At 38.9% G+C, this 14744-nt stretch overlaps 1 protein-coding gene across 21 annotated transcripts in view; it reads right to left on the bottom strand.

Moving 5' to 3' along the window:
- LOC118934450 (dedicator of cytokinesis protein 11-like) overlaps positions 1 to 14744 on the bottom strand; it is a 163052-nt gene that overhangs the window by 55133 nt on the left and 93175 nt on the right. For 17 of the 21 annotated variants that reach the window (XR_008995060.1, XR_008995059.1, XM_057495478.1 and 14 more), the window contains 10 exons: positions 14399 to 14517; positions 13560 to 13629; positions 13354 to 13479; positions 12109 to 12180; positions 11045 to 11191; positions 8017 to 8100; positions 7065 to 7176; positions 6515 to 6553; positions 4696 to 4874; positions 108 to 224 (listed from right to left, as the gene is read on the bottom strand). Coding sequence is in view for 19 of the 21 variants with exons in the window: in XM_057495478.1 (XP_057351461.1) it covers positions 108 to 224; positions 4696 to 4874; positions 6515 to 6553; positions 7065 to 7176; positions 8017 to 8100; positions 11045 to 11191; positions 12109 to 12180; positions 13354 to 13479; positions 13560 to 13629; positions 14399 to 14517 (1065 nt within the window). In the remaining 2 variants the exon portion in view is untranslated. The remainder of the gene's footprint in view (positions 1 to 107; positions 225 to 4695; positions 4875 to 6514; positions 6554 to 7064; positions 7177 to 8016; positions 8101 to 11044; positions 11192 to 12108; positions 12181 to 13353; positions 13480 to 13559; positions 13630 to 14398; positions 14518 to 14744) is intronic. The other 4 variants (XM_057495482.1, XM_057495494.1, XM_057495480.1 and 1 more) reach the window with 1 other exon arrangement.

Below are 14744 nucleotides of genomic sequence, written 5' to 3'. Positions count from 1 at the left end.
GTAGGAAATGAACTATTAAGATTGAGACCATACAGCCACTTGACCCCAATTCCAAACAGAGTTGAGAAAACAGGGTAAAACACCAATAGAAACACATTACTACTTACAGAATTAGGCATGGCTGCACAGGAATACAAGGTATCTCGACCTGCCAAGCGCTGTATATTTTCCAAAAGCAGTCCAACAAATGGGAGGTACAATTGTGCTATTTTGGCTTGCTGGTTCTGAAAAATGATCAAAAGCTTAAAAGGTCTATAATTTGTATATTTTACAAATAAAGCTGGGTCCATCTATCACTTTAAAGATTCAAAGTCAGTGATTATCCACAGCAAATTAGAGAAGTGTGTGTCTATTTGCACTTACAGTCTCAAAACTACCACAGAGCTTTCTTGGTATTTGGATTATTTATACATGATACAGGGTCAAATCCCATCCCTCAAACATAACCACATCAAGTAAAAGGCAAAAGTCTATTTTTAACAGCAGTTGACCTATAAAGCAGATAGTATTAGTCCCACTCCTTAACTCCAGTGAGTTTCGTTAGCACTTACTCACTGCTTCACACACACACACACACACACACCCCCGTGCATGCATGGATGACAGATGGTCGATATACATTAGCTGAAGGAATGAATAAATGGAAGAAGTGAAAAAATGATGAGTTTCTATAGTCATTCAAGAAATACTTTGTTTTGATTAAGGCACTTAAGAGAATGTGATCTTCAGCCCCTACATCAAATGTAAGACTTGGCAGATCAGTGTATTTGTGAATAAAGCTGGCCACTGGTCTGAATGCACTACCTCTTACACAAATTTACTTATTGCTTTACTCAGCTATGGACATTCCTCATCAGATAGGTACATACACTGAAGGCAGCAAAAACAGTGGCTGTGATGGCACAAGAGTTGCCCTCCATGTTTCAGGACTCTGGAAGGTCTGTCTGGAGACTTAGACTATCTAAGGCCCCCAGGGCACAGTGGTCAATCTATAGAATACAGAAGATCAAAAGTATCTCCTTGTTGCTTTAGTTTGCATTTGCTCTTGATGTTGAACAATTCTTCCGTCTGTTGATTGGCCATTTGTACTTTTTTGTGAATTTCAGGAGCCCTTAACACACTTACTTCTAACATATCACCCTGCCAGTAATAGTCTCTTTTGCTAGGAGATGCTGGTTCAGTAGATCTGAGCTGGGTCCTCGGAGTCTGTACCAGATGATGCTAATGTGCACAGAGGTTTGAGCACGACTGATCTAGTCCAACTTCCTGCCCAAGGCAAGAGTGGCCCTTACCTGCATCCCTGACAAATGGTTTGTTTTGTTTTGTTTTTCTCTCTGCTCATTTTTTTTTCGGTATCATCAATCTACAATTACATGAGGAACATTATGTTTACTAGGCTCCCCCCTTCACCAAGTCCCCCCCACAAACCCCATTACAGTCACTGTCCGTCAGCACAAATGGTTTGTTTTTAAACTACTTAAGCTCTCCAGCGTTTTCACAGGTTCTGTTAGGAAGGCTGGTCAGCTGCTTTCCACCCTGTAGTTCTTCCTGCTAGGTGAAGCTCTGCCCTTTGGAACTACAAAGAGTACGTCTTTCGCTTTTACGTGGCAACCTTTCAGATCTGGAGGCAGTTACCATGAATTGTCTTAATTCACTCTTCACAAGGCTAAAGAGTAGCCCTTATTACTTTCCTGTATTGTTCCCATGGCTGTTTCAGGATTTTTCACCACATGATTGCTCTTTATGATGTTCTCTAGTTTTGCAGTGTCCCACTTAATATTTGAGAGGCAGTACAGGCTAGTGGTTAAGGGCACCAATTTTAGACTTCAGACCCACGTGAATTCCAGCTCTCCCATTACTAGTTCCTTGATGGTGACCAAGTCAAATCATGGTTTTCTCTTCGGTAAAATGGGGATAATACAAATGACATTAATTCATGTGATGTATTTAATACAGTGTATATATATATATATATATATATATATATATATATATATATATATATATATATATATGACATATAGTGAGTTTCACGGCTATTATTAGTGTTATTGTTTCTAGATGGGAGTCCATTTTAGTTCCAATAGTGAGTGATCACTAGGGAATGAGGTACTATAGGTGACACACAGGAACACAGGAAGACATACAGTCAGTGCAAAAGAAAAGTTTTGCCTCGAAAAAGACAGAAAACAACCTAAGAGCCTATGAAAAGAAGACAGGTTAGATAAAATAAGGTACATCCATATGATGGGACACTAAGCAGATTTTTTTTATAATGTAATATCTAATTTCAGGATGTATTATGAAATGAAAAAAGAAGTCTGCATAAGGGTTTCTATTATATATATATATATATATATATATATATATATATATATACACACACACACACACACAAATATATATATATATATATTACATATAGGGTTATGCATGCCTGAAACAGAAGTCTATAAAAACTGGTAACAGCTGCTTCTGGAGAGTGAATTGGGCCATGGAGGTTAAGGAATGGGAAAAGAGGCATTCTGATACACTTTTTTCCTCCCACTGGGTATATGGATTACTTTTGGGAAAAAAATTAAAAAGGTAAAAAAGATTTGCCAACAACCCAAGAAGAAACTGCAATTCTCTTAGGTGTCAACATCATTTGCCAGGGGTACAGGAACTAATAGAGACCCCAGGACAGATGTTAGAACGTACATACTCTTGTTCTGAGTAGGAAAGATGTCTCATGGTAATTATAACAAGTTAGGACATCTACCAAAGCAGTTTACAAGTAGCTCATAATAGGGACTGGTGACCTCTCCACCATTTCATTAGAAGAGGGGCTGAGGATTAGTGGTGGTGGTGGTGGTGGGTGGGGAATCTAGTCTCAAAGCAGCCTTTCGACAGGAAGCATTTCTTTTCTTGACTGTTTATTTCTTTGGGGTCACTTTTGGAAACCAGTGGACAGTATGGGGGCTTTAAGCTCCCCCCTTTACCATCCCCTTGGCATCATCGTTAATGATAAACGTGTTACTTGAATGTATCTGACAGATGACCTGTTGCTCAGGCCACCTGTGAACTCTTTGAACCAAACAGAGAAAGGAACTGAAGCTTTGGTTAATCAGGCCCAAGAAGCAAAATTCTATCGGAGAGACTCCTGTACTCATTTTAATACCTGTCTGAAGCTTTTGAACAAAGATGAAAGGGCTTGAGAAGTCACTGAAAGAATAACAAGCTTGGTATTGCAATCTTCCCCGTAGTCTAAAACCTCAAACACTGAAACAGACATAATGTGTAACTTATTTACATATTAATAGCTGCATGCATGTGTGTATGTGTACATACACTGCTCTCAGAATTTTAAAAAGTAAGTAACATTCAAACATGTGATGTAAAAGGATTCAACTTCTAGGTAAGACACTAGTGAACTCCCATCTTCCTCCACTTCATCTGAAAAGGTAGGGGCTAAAATGTACAACTTTGTGCTTCAGGGAGGGGAAGTTCATTTTGTACTTCTCCCATGAATCCTCTGAAATCACAGCTAAAGATACTTCTTCCACGTGGCACAGGACCCTTTTCCTACTACTAGGCATTAGCAGCAGTTAGCCAGAACCCAGCAGTAACGGGCATTTTTAAAGGCTTGATGAAGCTTGGTTGGATGGGTTAACTTTGAGGACTTCTTTTCATCTAGATATATGATACCAGCTACCGTGTGTTAATATCCACATCACAAAAGAGAAAATGACATGTAACAGAGCATACTACACTGTGTGGGAATAATAGACAAAGGCATTGCAAACTCAAGTAAGTCATGAGCAACTTCTTAAAGTTAAGAGTTTAAATTTACTTTTGGAGAGAATCCCATGAAGAAGACTAGCAAAATTTGTACATAAAAAAATCTTTGTAATTAAAGAAATATGACTGAATGTAGCTGGCAGGCATTTTCTGTTTAGTCAGGACAAATTGGGAAAACGACGGAAAAGGAATAAAATCCATCTCCAACACATCTTTCCAAAGTGATTACAGTAATAAGTGTGGTTTCATTTGTATCTGAATGTAAAATCAAAGGGACAGATCATTAACTGTGAATCAACAGGTTACCTTCAGCTATTTGTAGCAGGTAAGTAAGTACACTAGGCTATTCTAAATCCATACACTTTGCAGTCTACTTTTTAAGCGCCCAGGGTTTAATGTTAGTAAGATCTGAGCATGTATGTTGAAGGTGCGGCATATAGCAACCACAGCTATGGCCGCACACAGAGACCGTGTGTATGTAAGGTTTATAGCCACGCCCACATTTCCTCAGTGAGAAAAACTCTGTATAACGTATTTTATGTATATGAGATGCTTAACATGTCTTATTATTAATCACTTAATAATCAACAATATATTTGTTTAGGGATGTACATTTGAGCACATATATTAAGGTATGTATTTAAAAGAATACACATGGCTACAACCATAATGTTTTTAAAAATCATAATTCGTTTATGTAACAAACCATGAAGCAGTTATATCGTTCTTTAAACATGATTGGAGGAACCAGTGTTTTCTTCTTCAATAGTTAACCGAACAGTATTTTTAAAACCTAATTTGCAAAACTAAGCTCATCAATGCTCACATTATGTTCTTTACTGAAAACTTTTGTCTTTAAGGTAGAATCTTAGCAGAAATTTACTGTGATATTGATGATTACGTGGACATTCTTACCTTGTGCTGATATCTAGTATCAAACGCATGCTTTATCAACAGATTCTTTATGACAGAGATAGCTGTATATCTGATCTCGTAATTGTCTTGAAGAGCAATGGAGGTTTCCCTCAGAAGTAGACCAACCAAGAAGTGGTGTTTGCAATACTCATCTGATAAACTGTACTCAAGATTTGAATCTGCAGTACAATGAAATTTAAAGCCCGTTTAGAAAAGTATTAAAAATTACAGTAGCATTAAAATACTATATTATTTAGCAATATGTCATCATGCTAGCCAGAGCTGTAATTTTATTATTACTGAATCTGAACAAATTATGTTATCACACAGAATGAGCATGCAAAATTTTACAAGACAGAAGCAGTCCTAAATAGGGCTAGATGATACCCTTAATGAAAATTTCGATTGGTAAGACAGTCCCTAAGGTTCTTTTTTCCCCTAAATTCTTTTTAACTCTTAGGAATCTCAGGATAGAACGCAGAATGAAAGAACACTACATTTGACAATGCCTTAACACATTTCTTTGTATTTGAAGAGACTGCTACAACTACAAATTGGAGTAAGTCTATACAAGTTAGTTTACCTGTATGTTTATACTTGTATAATAAGAACAGGAAGAGAAACTAGACAACAGAGTCACTCTAACAGTATTAACTGTTGACCATTTGTAAATGTTACATAGTGTTGCATCCCAAATGCAATGGGATACAAGAACAATAAGAAAAGTAGCCTCATCTCACTCCAGTTCATCATCAAGCAAATACAAATCTTTTACTTCATAAAATCACCACTTCAAATGGTATCTTTCACTCCCTTTTAGATGCTTAGTCCCTTTTAAATCCCAGCTGATAATACCCTGGTTGGGAATTGCCTTCTAACGACTCGGAAGGGATTGTGACCAAGTTTAGTAATCTCTACGGTACACTTCTACTACATTTTCTCCCCCGTGTCCTTTGATTTACTTGGGCCATAAAGCTGAAGGATATGTTTTCTATTTCTTTTTTGGCCTCTTTGGCACTTACTATAATGCTGTGTATCCAGTTAGGACATAATAAATGCTATAAACAATCAGATTTAATCTTCAGTCCTGATGATCTGCTCACTCTTTCTTTTCCCTGACTTCCTCATAGCTATCAAAAAATATTGGGCCGAGGATTTCAACTATACTTGCTCAGAATCTATTCAGAGGATGGATGAATGAGGGTGCTTGTTTTTTTTTTTTTAATATTTGTCCTCCATTTTCATGGGCTATAATTCGATCACTAAAACCACTGCTCAGCAGCTACTCCCCTAGAGACTGAGGCAGCTGATTTTCTTCCTGACTTTGGTCATGCTCTTCTGTGAGTTCCAGCACTTTCTATGCACAAGGACCCAGGTGGCCTCATTGGGGTAGATTTTGCAATAGTGTTAAGTTTTTCACTTCAGTGATTTGAATAAATCCGATCAGGTAGTTTCATCCACACCTTCAAAACAGTGGCCAAGCAGTCACTGAACAGGGTCAAAGAGAAGGGAGGCAAGCCTGGGAGAGATGACACACACGCTTAAAGAACAGATACCCGCCAGTCCCCGTGCCGGCTTGAGCAGAAGCTTGTTTTCTGAGGATGGTGTTTTAAAGTGGATTCCTCTAGAAATCAACGCTCAAGCTTACTTTAAAAGTGAACAAATAAACCGCCTCCTAGGCTTTCTGGGTACATTAACTAGAGCCTCATTTTGGCTAGGAAGAATTTGAAAAGCAAATGAAGCCCCCATCCATCTTAGCCATTCATTAAGTCAATGGTTTTTAAAGACAGCAGACTAGAGTGAACCGAGTTAAACCTACCTACTGAAGTCAAACGGTCCACCGCAAATGAAAAAAAATCTAATTAATATATGAAAAGAAAAGGGACAAATAAAAAACACAGTAACATAAGAATAGTGCTACACAACAAAGCATTCATTAAAACTAGCAATGGACATAACTGAAGGCATTTCATAAACGTAATACATACATATTACTGTTTTACTCTGACTTTATACTCCCCTCTTGATGCTTTCAGAAATGCACTTACATGTTTTTTTCTTAATTCAGTCCCACATAAGAGTCCAAACATACTACAGAGAGCAACTTCACTAGTATCTGCAGACATCTGTGTTTAATCAACAGTCTATGGAACACACCCAATTTCTTCATACTATGAATACTACCCCTGACATGATGAAGGAAATGTAGAATACCATTAATGAACCTATCTTCAGATAGTAACAATTCTGGGGTTACCTTTAAATCGACTGGTTTGACTAGAAAACCTTACACTACACTAACTCTAGCACAAAAAAGAAAAAAAAAAAAAGAAAAACAATTCCAAATGATGGAAAATGCAAATACCTACCTTGAACTCGCTGAAGTTTAGGTTTTGCAAATGCCATTGGCAAATTCAGAGGAATGTAATGCTCATGATTGCAGATTGTTTGCAGAAATTCGAACTTGTATTCAGCCAGAACCTAAATGGCAAGAAATTATACATGAACTCAAACTCAGTAGGCGTTTACTATTTTAATAATTAAATACGGTGCATTAATTTTCAAAACAGAAGTGTTTGGTATTTTAAGCATACCTTGAGATGTGACCCACAGAGGAAAGAGTTAACAGCAAACCCAAGATTGCTCTCCCTAAAAAGGCCTGCTTGCAAGATTGGTCATTGGCTGGCATTTGGGAAACTGAATTTTGAAATGTTCCCTACACGATAAGGTTGTGCCTTCTGCGCCAGTCTGCTCCAACTATTTGCACAAACAAACAATGTGACTTATGGTGAACACCTGCTTTCCTTTCTGACAGGCTGGAATTTTAACCAGCCTCCCATACATGACCAGCCCTCAGTAAAATCCCTAAACTCTTGAGTCTCAAATGGGCTCCCCTGAACAGAAATATTGCACCAATGTGGATGCGTTTTGAATGCTGGAGACAGGATGTGCTCTGTGTGACCCTTTGCGGGAGGGCAAGTGGGTGCTCAGGGAGCCTGCACACAGGTTGCTAAGGCCTCCACTTGACGTCTTTTCCCCTTACTGATTCAGCTGAGCATACTTGCTGTGTCACTATAATGAATCTTAGCCATGAGTACAAGTAAATGTTGAGTCCTGAGTTTTTTTAGTGAACCACTGAATATGTGGGTGGTCCTGCGGACCCCAAAACACTACCTGATATTCCCTGCTTTGAGGTACAGCTATACTCAAAGTACCTAAATGAAACAGCAATTGCAAATCCTCCAGAGGAGAAAAAAACGTCACTCTTGATCTCAGGTGCTGATGTCTGGCATCCACTACCATTATGTCTTTTCAACTTACCTTAGGATCTTTGGGGCTGAATCCAGATATATAGTCATTTATCAAATTGAAAACAAATCCTCTATCCATTAGCGTGAAACACCGCTATAGAAGCCAAATCAAAATGAACAGTTAGTTATATAATTCTACAAGTTTGTCGAGTGTAAGTTTTTTAAATTTCTAAGTTTTTAAATATGCTCCAATATTAAGGGAATGACATTCTCGCTTGTACAGGTAATAGAATAATAGCTTTCAGAGCCTGGGTGGCCTTAAAGGAGATAAAGCACAAGTGACTCGTTGGAATTGGGACTCAACTATAATTCTCAAAATTTTGTGCATATATACACAAATATATGCATGTATCTATATACATATATGTATGTATAAGCACCCATAAACATATATACACATACATGTAACCTATTTAGCTACGCTGCATCTCAGTCAACTCTCAGAGCTCAAAATGAAGTGTAGAGTGAGTCACTTAGCTATTCAAAGTATTATTTGCTTATGTAAACATTTCAGATGCAAAGGGAAGGTTTCTTTGTGTCCTGATTAAGTCTTGGCCGATTAAAATATTCTTCATCCCTGACGGCCCTAACAGTTGTTTGTATTTGCCTGCTGTCATTCTCCTGGTTAAGGTTCTCATTACCCTGCAACTGAACAGCTGCAGTTAGCCTCCTAACCAGTCTTCAGGCCTCTCTAATCTTTCCATCCATCTGCTTCCAGATTCATCTCTAAGTCCTAGCCCTAGTCATAATTACCTTCCCTCCAAAAGCTTCAATAGTTCGATGTTGCCTCTAATATTCCTTAGCTTGGCATTCAAGGACATTCATGGTCTTGTCCCAACCTACATTACCAGTTTTATTTCCCAATACAGCTCATCTACTTATCAGCCCCTCAAGATGCACGGTGCGTTACCACCTCTGAGTCTCTGCTCATGCCAGGCCTAACCAGCAATTCTCACGTGTACCTAATCCTGCACATTCTGCAATGTCCTGATGAAGTCCCATCGTCCTCAACCACCTTGGTCCACAGGTCCCTTTAAACACATTATTCCATACTAGCTTGTATTTTACTTATTATTTTCCTGTGTTTTCACCTAGATAGGACACTAAGAACTCTTTTTCTTTATGTTCTCATAGTACCTAGACTATTCCTATGAAATTGAAAGAACTCAGTATCTGATGAACCAGCTCTTTGTATCTCACTTCTGTGTTTCAGACAATGCGTTATGTTCTAGAGAAACACAAAGACGAATAAGGCATGTTCTTTATTCTTGTCCAGTGACAGAGACAAAAAAAATAGTTAAAATATACAGTACAATAAGAACTACCATAGAACTATGTAAATGACTAAGATAAAGAACAGAAAGGGTGATCAACACCGCATGGGAAGGTCTTAGGGAGGAGGGGAGCCTAAGAGATGAACGGACTCAGCCAGGCTCATCAGTGGGGTCGGGGTGAGGTGGTCGGGGGGTGGGGCGAGGGGACTGGCCTCCTAACTGGTTGCCCAGGCCCTGGTCTTTTCCTCATATATTTTTCCATCATGCCAGCAATAAAATTATCCTCGAAAATCTCTGCCCATTCTCCACTGCATGCAAGATCAAAATCTGCATTTCTTAGCCTGACATTCAAAGCCTTCCGTCATCTGGCACCAGATGGCCTTTCCAGCTCTACCTTCCACACATCCTAAACTCTGCAGATGAATTTCTTGCTCATCCCTAAACAATTCCTGAGTGCATGTATCCCATCTTTGCCCGTGGATCCTCTACCTGGAACACTCTCAAAACTCTTGTCTTGGGGAACTGTTCTTCTAGTCTCTGTTCACATTCCCCAGTCCTAATCCCTCATTCTCTTGCTTTCCTATGGCACTTTGTACTTTCAGTACATAACAGTTATCACATTTTATCTTATATATGTGCTTATTTGTGATTACAGGGACAGCCTCTCACATCTTTGAGATCTTCCTCACAGAGAAGACAGGCAAATGTGTGTTGACCTGAATTAAATAAATGTGCTATTAAATCAACTATGTTCTACTCCCTTTACATAGCCAACTTCAAGTTTAAACTCCATGGCAGAAACTGAGATTTTACATTTCAAAGAATCTCAATCCTTAAGTTTACCTTAAAAAGTGTATGGTTTCTGATACACAAAAAGTTTATGTAATAGTGTTAAAACTTCATTTTAATTTTGGCCAAGGGAGGTCTTATATCAGAAAATCACAGTCTGGAGATCTGAAACCTACTTGTAAATTCTTAATAGAAAACAAAGTTATGTTAGACAGTAAAGCTGCTTGGATGGATTACTGACCATGAGGCTGTTAACATAAGGTTGAGACATGGTGTGAAGAGCTGGGAGGAGAGAGTGGAAAGAAGCGTGTAAAAACTAAGCACATTACAAACCCATGCACCCTCTCTGCAGCCAATCAAATGTTACCACCGCTTTATAGAACAGCTGCATTCTAGCACTGCCCCTTACATACTGACAATAACAAAATGTAACAGCAATATTTGTGCTATCTTCCACAAATGTAGGAGTTTCTGGTAGCTCTCAAACAGAATGATCTCACTTACCAAAATTACCAATTTTCCTCCTGACGTATCAGCAACATGTAGACTGCACTGACATCAGCCAGTAATAGGTTGCTTTAGTTTAAGAGGTGCCAACTCAAAGGCCAACAGGGGTCAGAGAAGCCATTTAAATGCATAGAGAGAGTCAGGGGGACACCACAGAGTGGTGGGGATCGTGGCAGTCTAGAAAGTGCGTGTCCCATCTGTCTGAAAAACGCTATGTAACACTAGCAAAACAGGCCTTCTGATTAAGCCACCTGTGCGGGACCTCTGGTTTAATTAGCCATTTTGACGGTAGGGGTAGTGGGGAAAGAGATCCAAATTTGACTCTTTCACTTAATTGCAATTTAGTCAAAAGCTTCTCCAGTAGCCTTATAAAGACCTAGCCAAGCCTCTGGAAGGTAGGTAATTATTTTCTTTGGTTTTAAAGATCGTATTTGTGAAGAATAATTCCTTACCATGTCTTTAACTCACCTTTAGGAAGCTGGCCAAACTATAATTGACATTTCTAGACTCATCAGGGATCTCCGCATAGCGAATAGTCACATGGGGAATTATTGCAAGGAGCAATGAATGTAAGACATGATGATACGCCTCAGGAAATCTCTGGCCTCTGGGAAGCTTAAATTAAACAGGCAGAGAAAAAAGAGTTGCAGAAGGTCTAAATCATTTACCATTTTTATTTTTAAACACATTCTATATATGAATGTGTTTTCTAACTGCAGTATAATTTTTCTCCCAACTTAAAAATAACACCGCCAATTCAATGTATATGTTAGATCACTTGCAGGAACTATCGGGGCCTCTAGTAATATAACTGACTGGAACCATCAATGAGAATAGGTCACTCTGACACAACTCTAGAATCATGTTCCTGAGATGCGGACACATCCCAGTTTTTCATTCCACTTTTTTTTTTTTCTGAGACACAAAGCAGACACATAGCCACGCATCTCAATTTCAGTGAACCCATTCTTGTGAAAGTTCTGACAAATAGGAGGTGAATATTTTTTACTTCACACGTCTTAGTGGTACACTTCCCGTAACTAAGAAACTTTCGTTGTACTTCTCTAAAAGAGTTTTAAAATGCAACTAAATGTGTACACCACGTTCCAGAAACATAACTAGTGTGTAAATCAAGTGTTTTTAACTTTATACACGCCTTGGACCTTTCTGAGAGAAAGGCTGTTTCTCATTTGGTACCTACTCTTCCTCCAAATGAGTGCTTTCAACACAGACATTTTTAAACTACAAGACAAAGGAAAAGCTTCAAACAGAATGCATTTTACATGGAAAATAATTAATAGGAAAGGGTCTATATGGAAGTCTCAGAAAATGAGACTTTGAAAACACAGGAACTGTCAGACCTCAGGATATATTTATACAATATATCCACTGTTGTTGTCTCATTTTAAGCAAAATTGAAGAAGCTAAGGGTTAAGAGCCCTTCAACACAAGAGGACCTGCATGTCATGGCTACCTGTGAGTAAGATTAGCCTTCTTCGTCTACATTAAATATCATTCTTGATCCTACTTACCTTAATTTTATTCTCTTCCAACAAGTATGTGGCCATAGACTTCACAATAATTTCAAAGAAAAACCATGAGTACTAAAAAATAAAGAAAGAAAATCAGTTTTTCATACTTACCCAAGTCCTTGAAGCTTAACAAAATTTGTCAAATCCATTTGGCTCCTCTCTCTGACCTTGAATAATATTTTATTTATTTTTAATTGAAGTACAGTTGGTACACAATATTACACTGGTTTCAGGCATGTAACATGGTGATTCAACAATTATATACATTATTAAATGCTCGCTGTGGTAAGTGTACTTGCCATATGTCAACACACAAAGCTATTACAGTGCATTAGTGACTATATTCCCTATGCTGTACTTTCATCCCCATGACTAATTTATTTTACAATTGGATTTTTTGCCTCTATCCCTTTCACCTATTTCACCCATTTTAAAGTGACTGCAATGCACTGTCAAAGTCCTGCAGAATACCTTGGCCAATTGTGTGGGCAAAAAGGTAATACTGTAGCTCAGGGCCAACTGGTGATGTACTAAGGGCATGTGCTGAGCATCTGCCTCGGTAGCGAAGGGCATTTATCACTGCCATTGTTCTGGTTTGCCTATACATTGTGATAAGAGTAAACCAACTTTTAATTTATTATTGCTTGTAAATTCTCTGCAGACAATGAATCTCATTACTGCCTGCCCTCAGTGGGGGACCCAAACCTGCCCTTGGTACAACACGGGGGCCGGCCGGAGGACCATAGTTATTTGTGTAAATGTAGTCTGAAGAGTAGAGAAGGCTCAAGCAGATATATCCTAAGATACCTGAAACTGAAATTCTACCATTAGTAGAAATAGTAACAGTGACAGTAAGAACCACCATCTGAGTGCCTACGATATGCCAGAAATAATGTGTTAAAGGCTTTGCTTACATTTTGGAAATAAGGAATCGGACGCTCAGGGCTGCCAGGCTCCATGTAACGAAACTATTAGTTACAGGATTCTAACCGAGATCTAACTTTCTTTTACCCGTTTCTTTTTATTACACATTCGACTGAGGGCAAGGAGTAGGTAGGGGCGGGTGTGTGAAGAGAATGAAGAAGGTTCTGTGGAGAATGTGAGGGAAAAGGACACACGGGCAAACTGGTGAGGGAAGGGGCGTCACATGAGAAAATGATTAAAGAGTGAACCGAATGGGTTCCAGTATCTGGCTGGTGCGTGTCCCTGGCTGCTTTGGTTCCCTGTCGTGCCCTATTTCCTTACCTTTAGTAGTTTGTTTATTGCTAAAAAGTCTGCAGACTGTTTCAATATTGCTATCATCGTAGTAGCCAGAGTTTCATGTATCAGCTGGGCCTGAGGGGCACTCGGTTTCTCAGGTCGGAAGCTATACTACAAAGGAAAATGAAACATTAAGACAAAATTCTCATATAAAATAAAGTGCTCAGAAAGAACACACTTACTCCACAAACCTTTATGAAGGATCTTAAATAACTATCCAAGCCTTCTTCGTGGCACTTAGAGACAATATGTAAGAGAACCCTGTAACAACATTCACAAAAGTTAACAACTGTGTCAGGCTAACAGTTAATTACCATAATTTGGTTGTTAGATACGACCATCATGTCTAGCTCTAGAAATACCTAACACTGCCTGAATAATTAAGAGTGAGGTGGAGGTGACGGCAAAAGACGTAATGTTAGACGCTGGGTCTAACAAAGATCTCGGCGTCTAACATGCACAGGGCCTTGTGAAACATTCCTTGGTACAAAAGACAGCATATCTTCATTTAGCAACCGGGATGGTTCATCTCCTCTCTGAATCTCTGTGTACATGTCAAGTATGGTCATAGCAACCATGTAGTTAAAGAGCGCGAATGACTGAAAAAACTTCTAGTGGACAACACGGGTCTAGGGCAATGGTTCTCAAACGCTGCTGCATTATGGAATCACCCAGAAAACTTAAAAGAAAAATACTAGCACTGAGTTCTGTCCTCAGAGATTCTGGCTTAGGTGGTAAGAAGAATGGTCTGGGCATGGACATTTCTGAAGGCTCTGCAGGGTGATTCAAACACGCAGCAACGTTTTACAACCCCTGGTCAAAGAGAACACACTAAGTTTATCCTACGGCTTCTGGTACCACCTAACCCTGGGGATACAGAAGTGCCCCAGTCTGAGAAGCACCAAGTCAGAAAAAACTGATATTGGATTTCTGATGTTTGGGTTTCTCGTTTGGAAGATAGATTTATATTTCAAATGAAGAAATGCAAAAAGAAACAAAAGTTGCCTCTTTGTATGGTCCCGAAACTCACATGGTACAGTTGATAGGAACGTCATCTTCAGGGGTCATATTTGTGAGAACTCGGAAGAGTTGCATAAGAATTACAGGTAGAAATTGTATCATGACCTGGATCTCCATGGCATGCAAACACTAAAACGAGGCATTATTAGTTATGGAAACAAAACAGAGATATGATATAACTTGCACATGTGAAACAACAAAACCTTAAGTAATGAGAAATACATTCACTAGAATACTCACACTTAAATGTGAGCTTCATGGGATACAGGACTCTGTTCATTACCCACATATCTATTTTGGCACTCAGATTTTGCTAGCTTACTTATTAAGTACTTTACCGGAGATAACCAGGGTAA

This window comes from Manis pentadactyla, chromosome X (genome assembly GCF_030020395.1).
Source record: "Manis pentadactyla isolate mManPen7 chromosome X, mManPen7.hap1, whole genome shotgun sequence".
Lineage (NCBI taxonomy): Eukaryota > Metazoa > Chordata > Mammalia > Pholidota > Manidae > Manis > Manis pentadactyla.
Note: the sequence above shows the minus strand (reverse complement) of the source record. Positions and strands in the feature narration are given on the sequence as shown.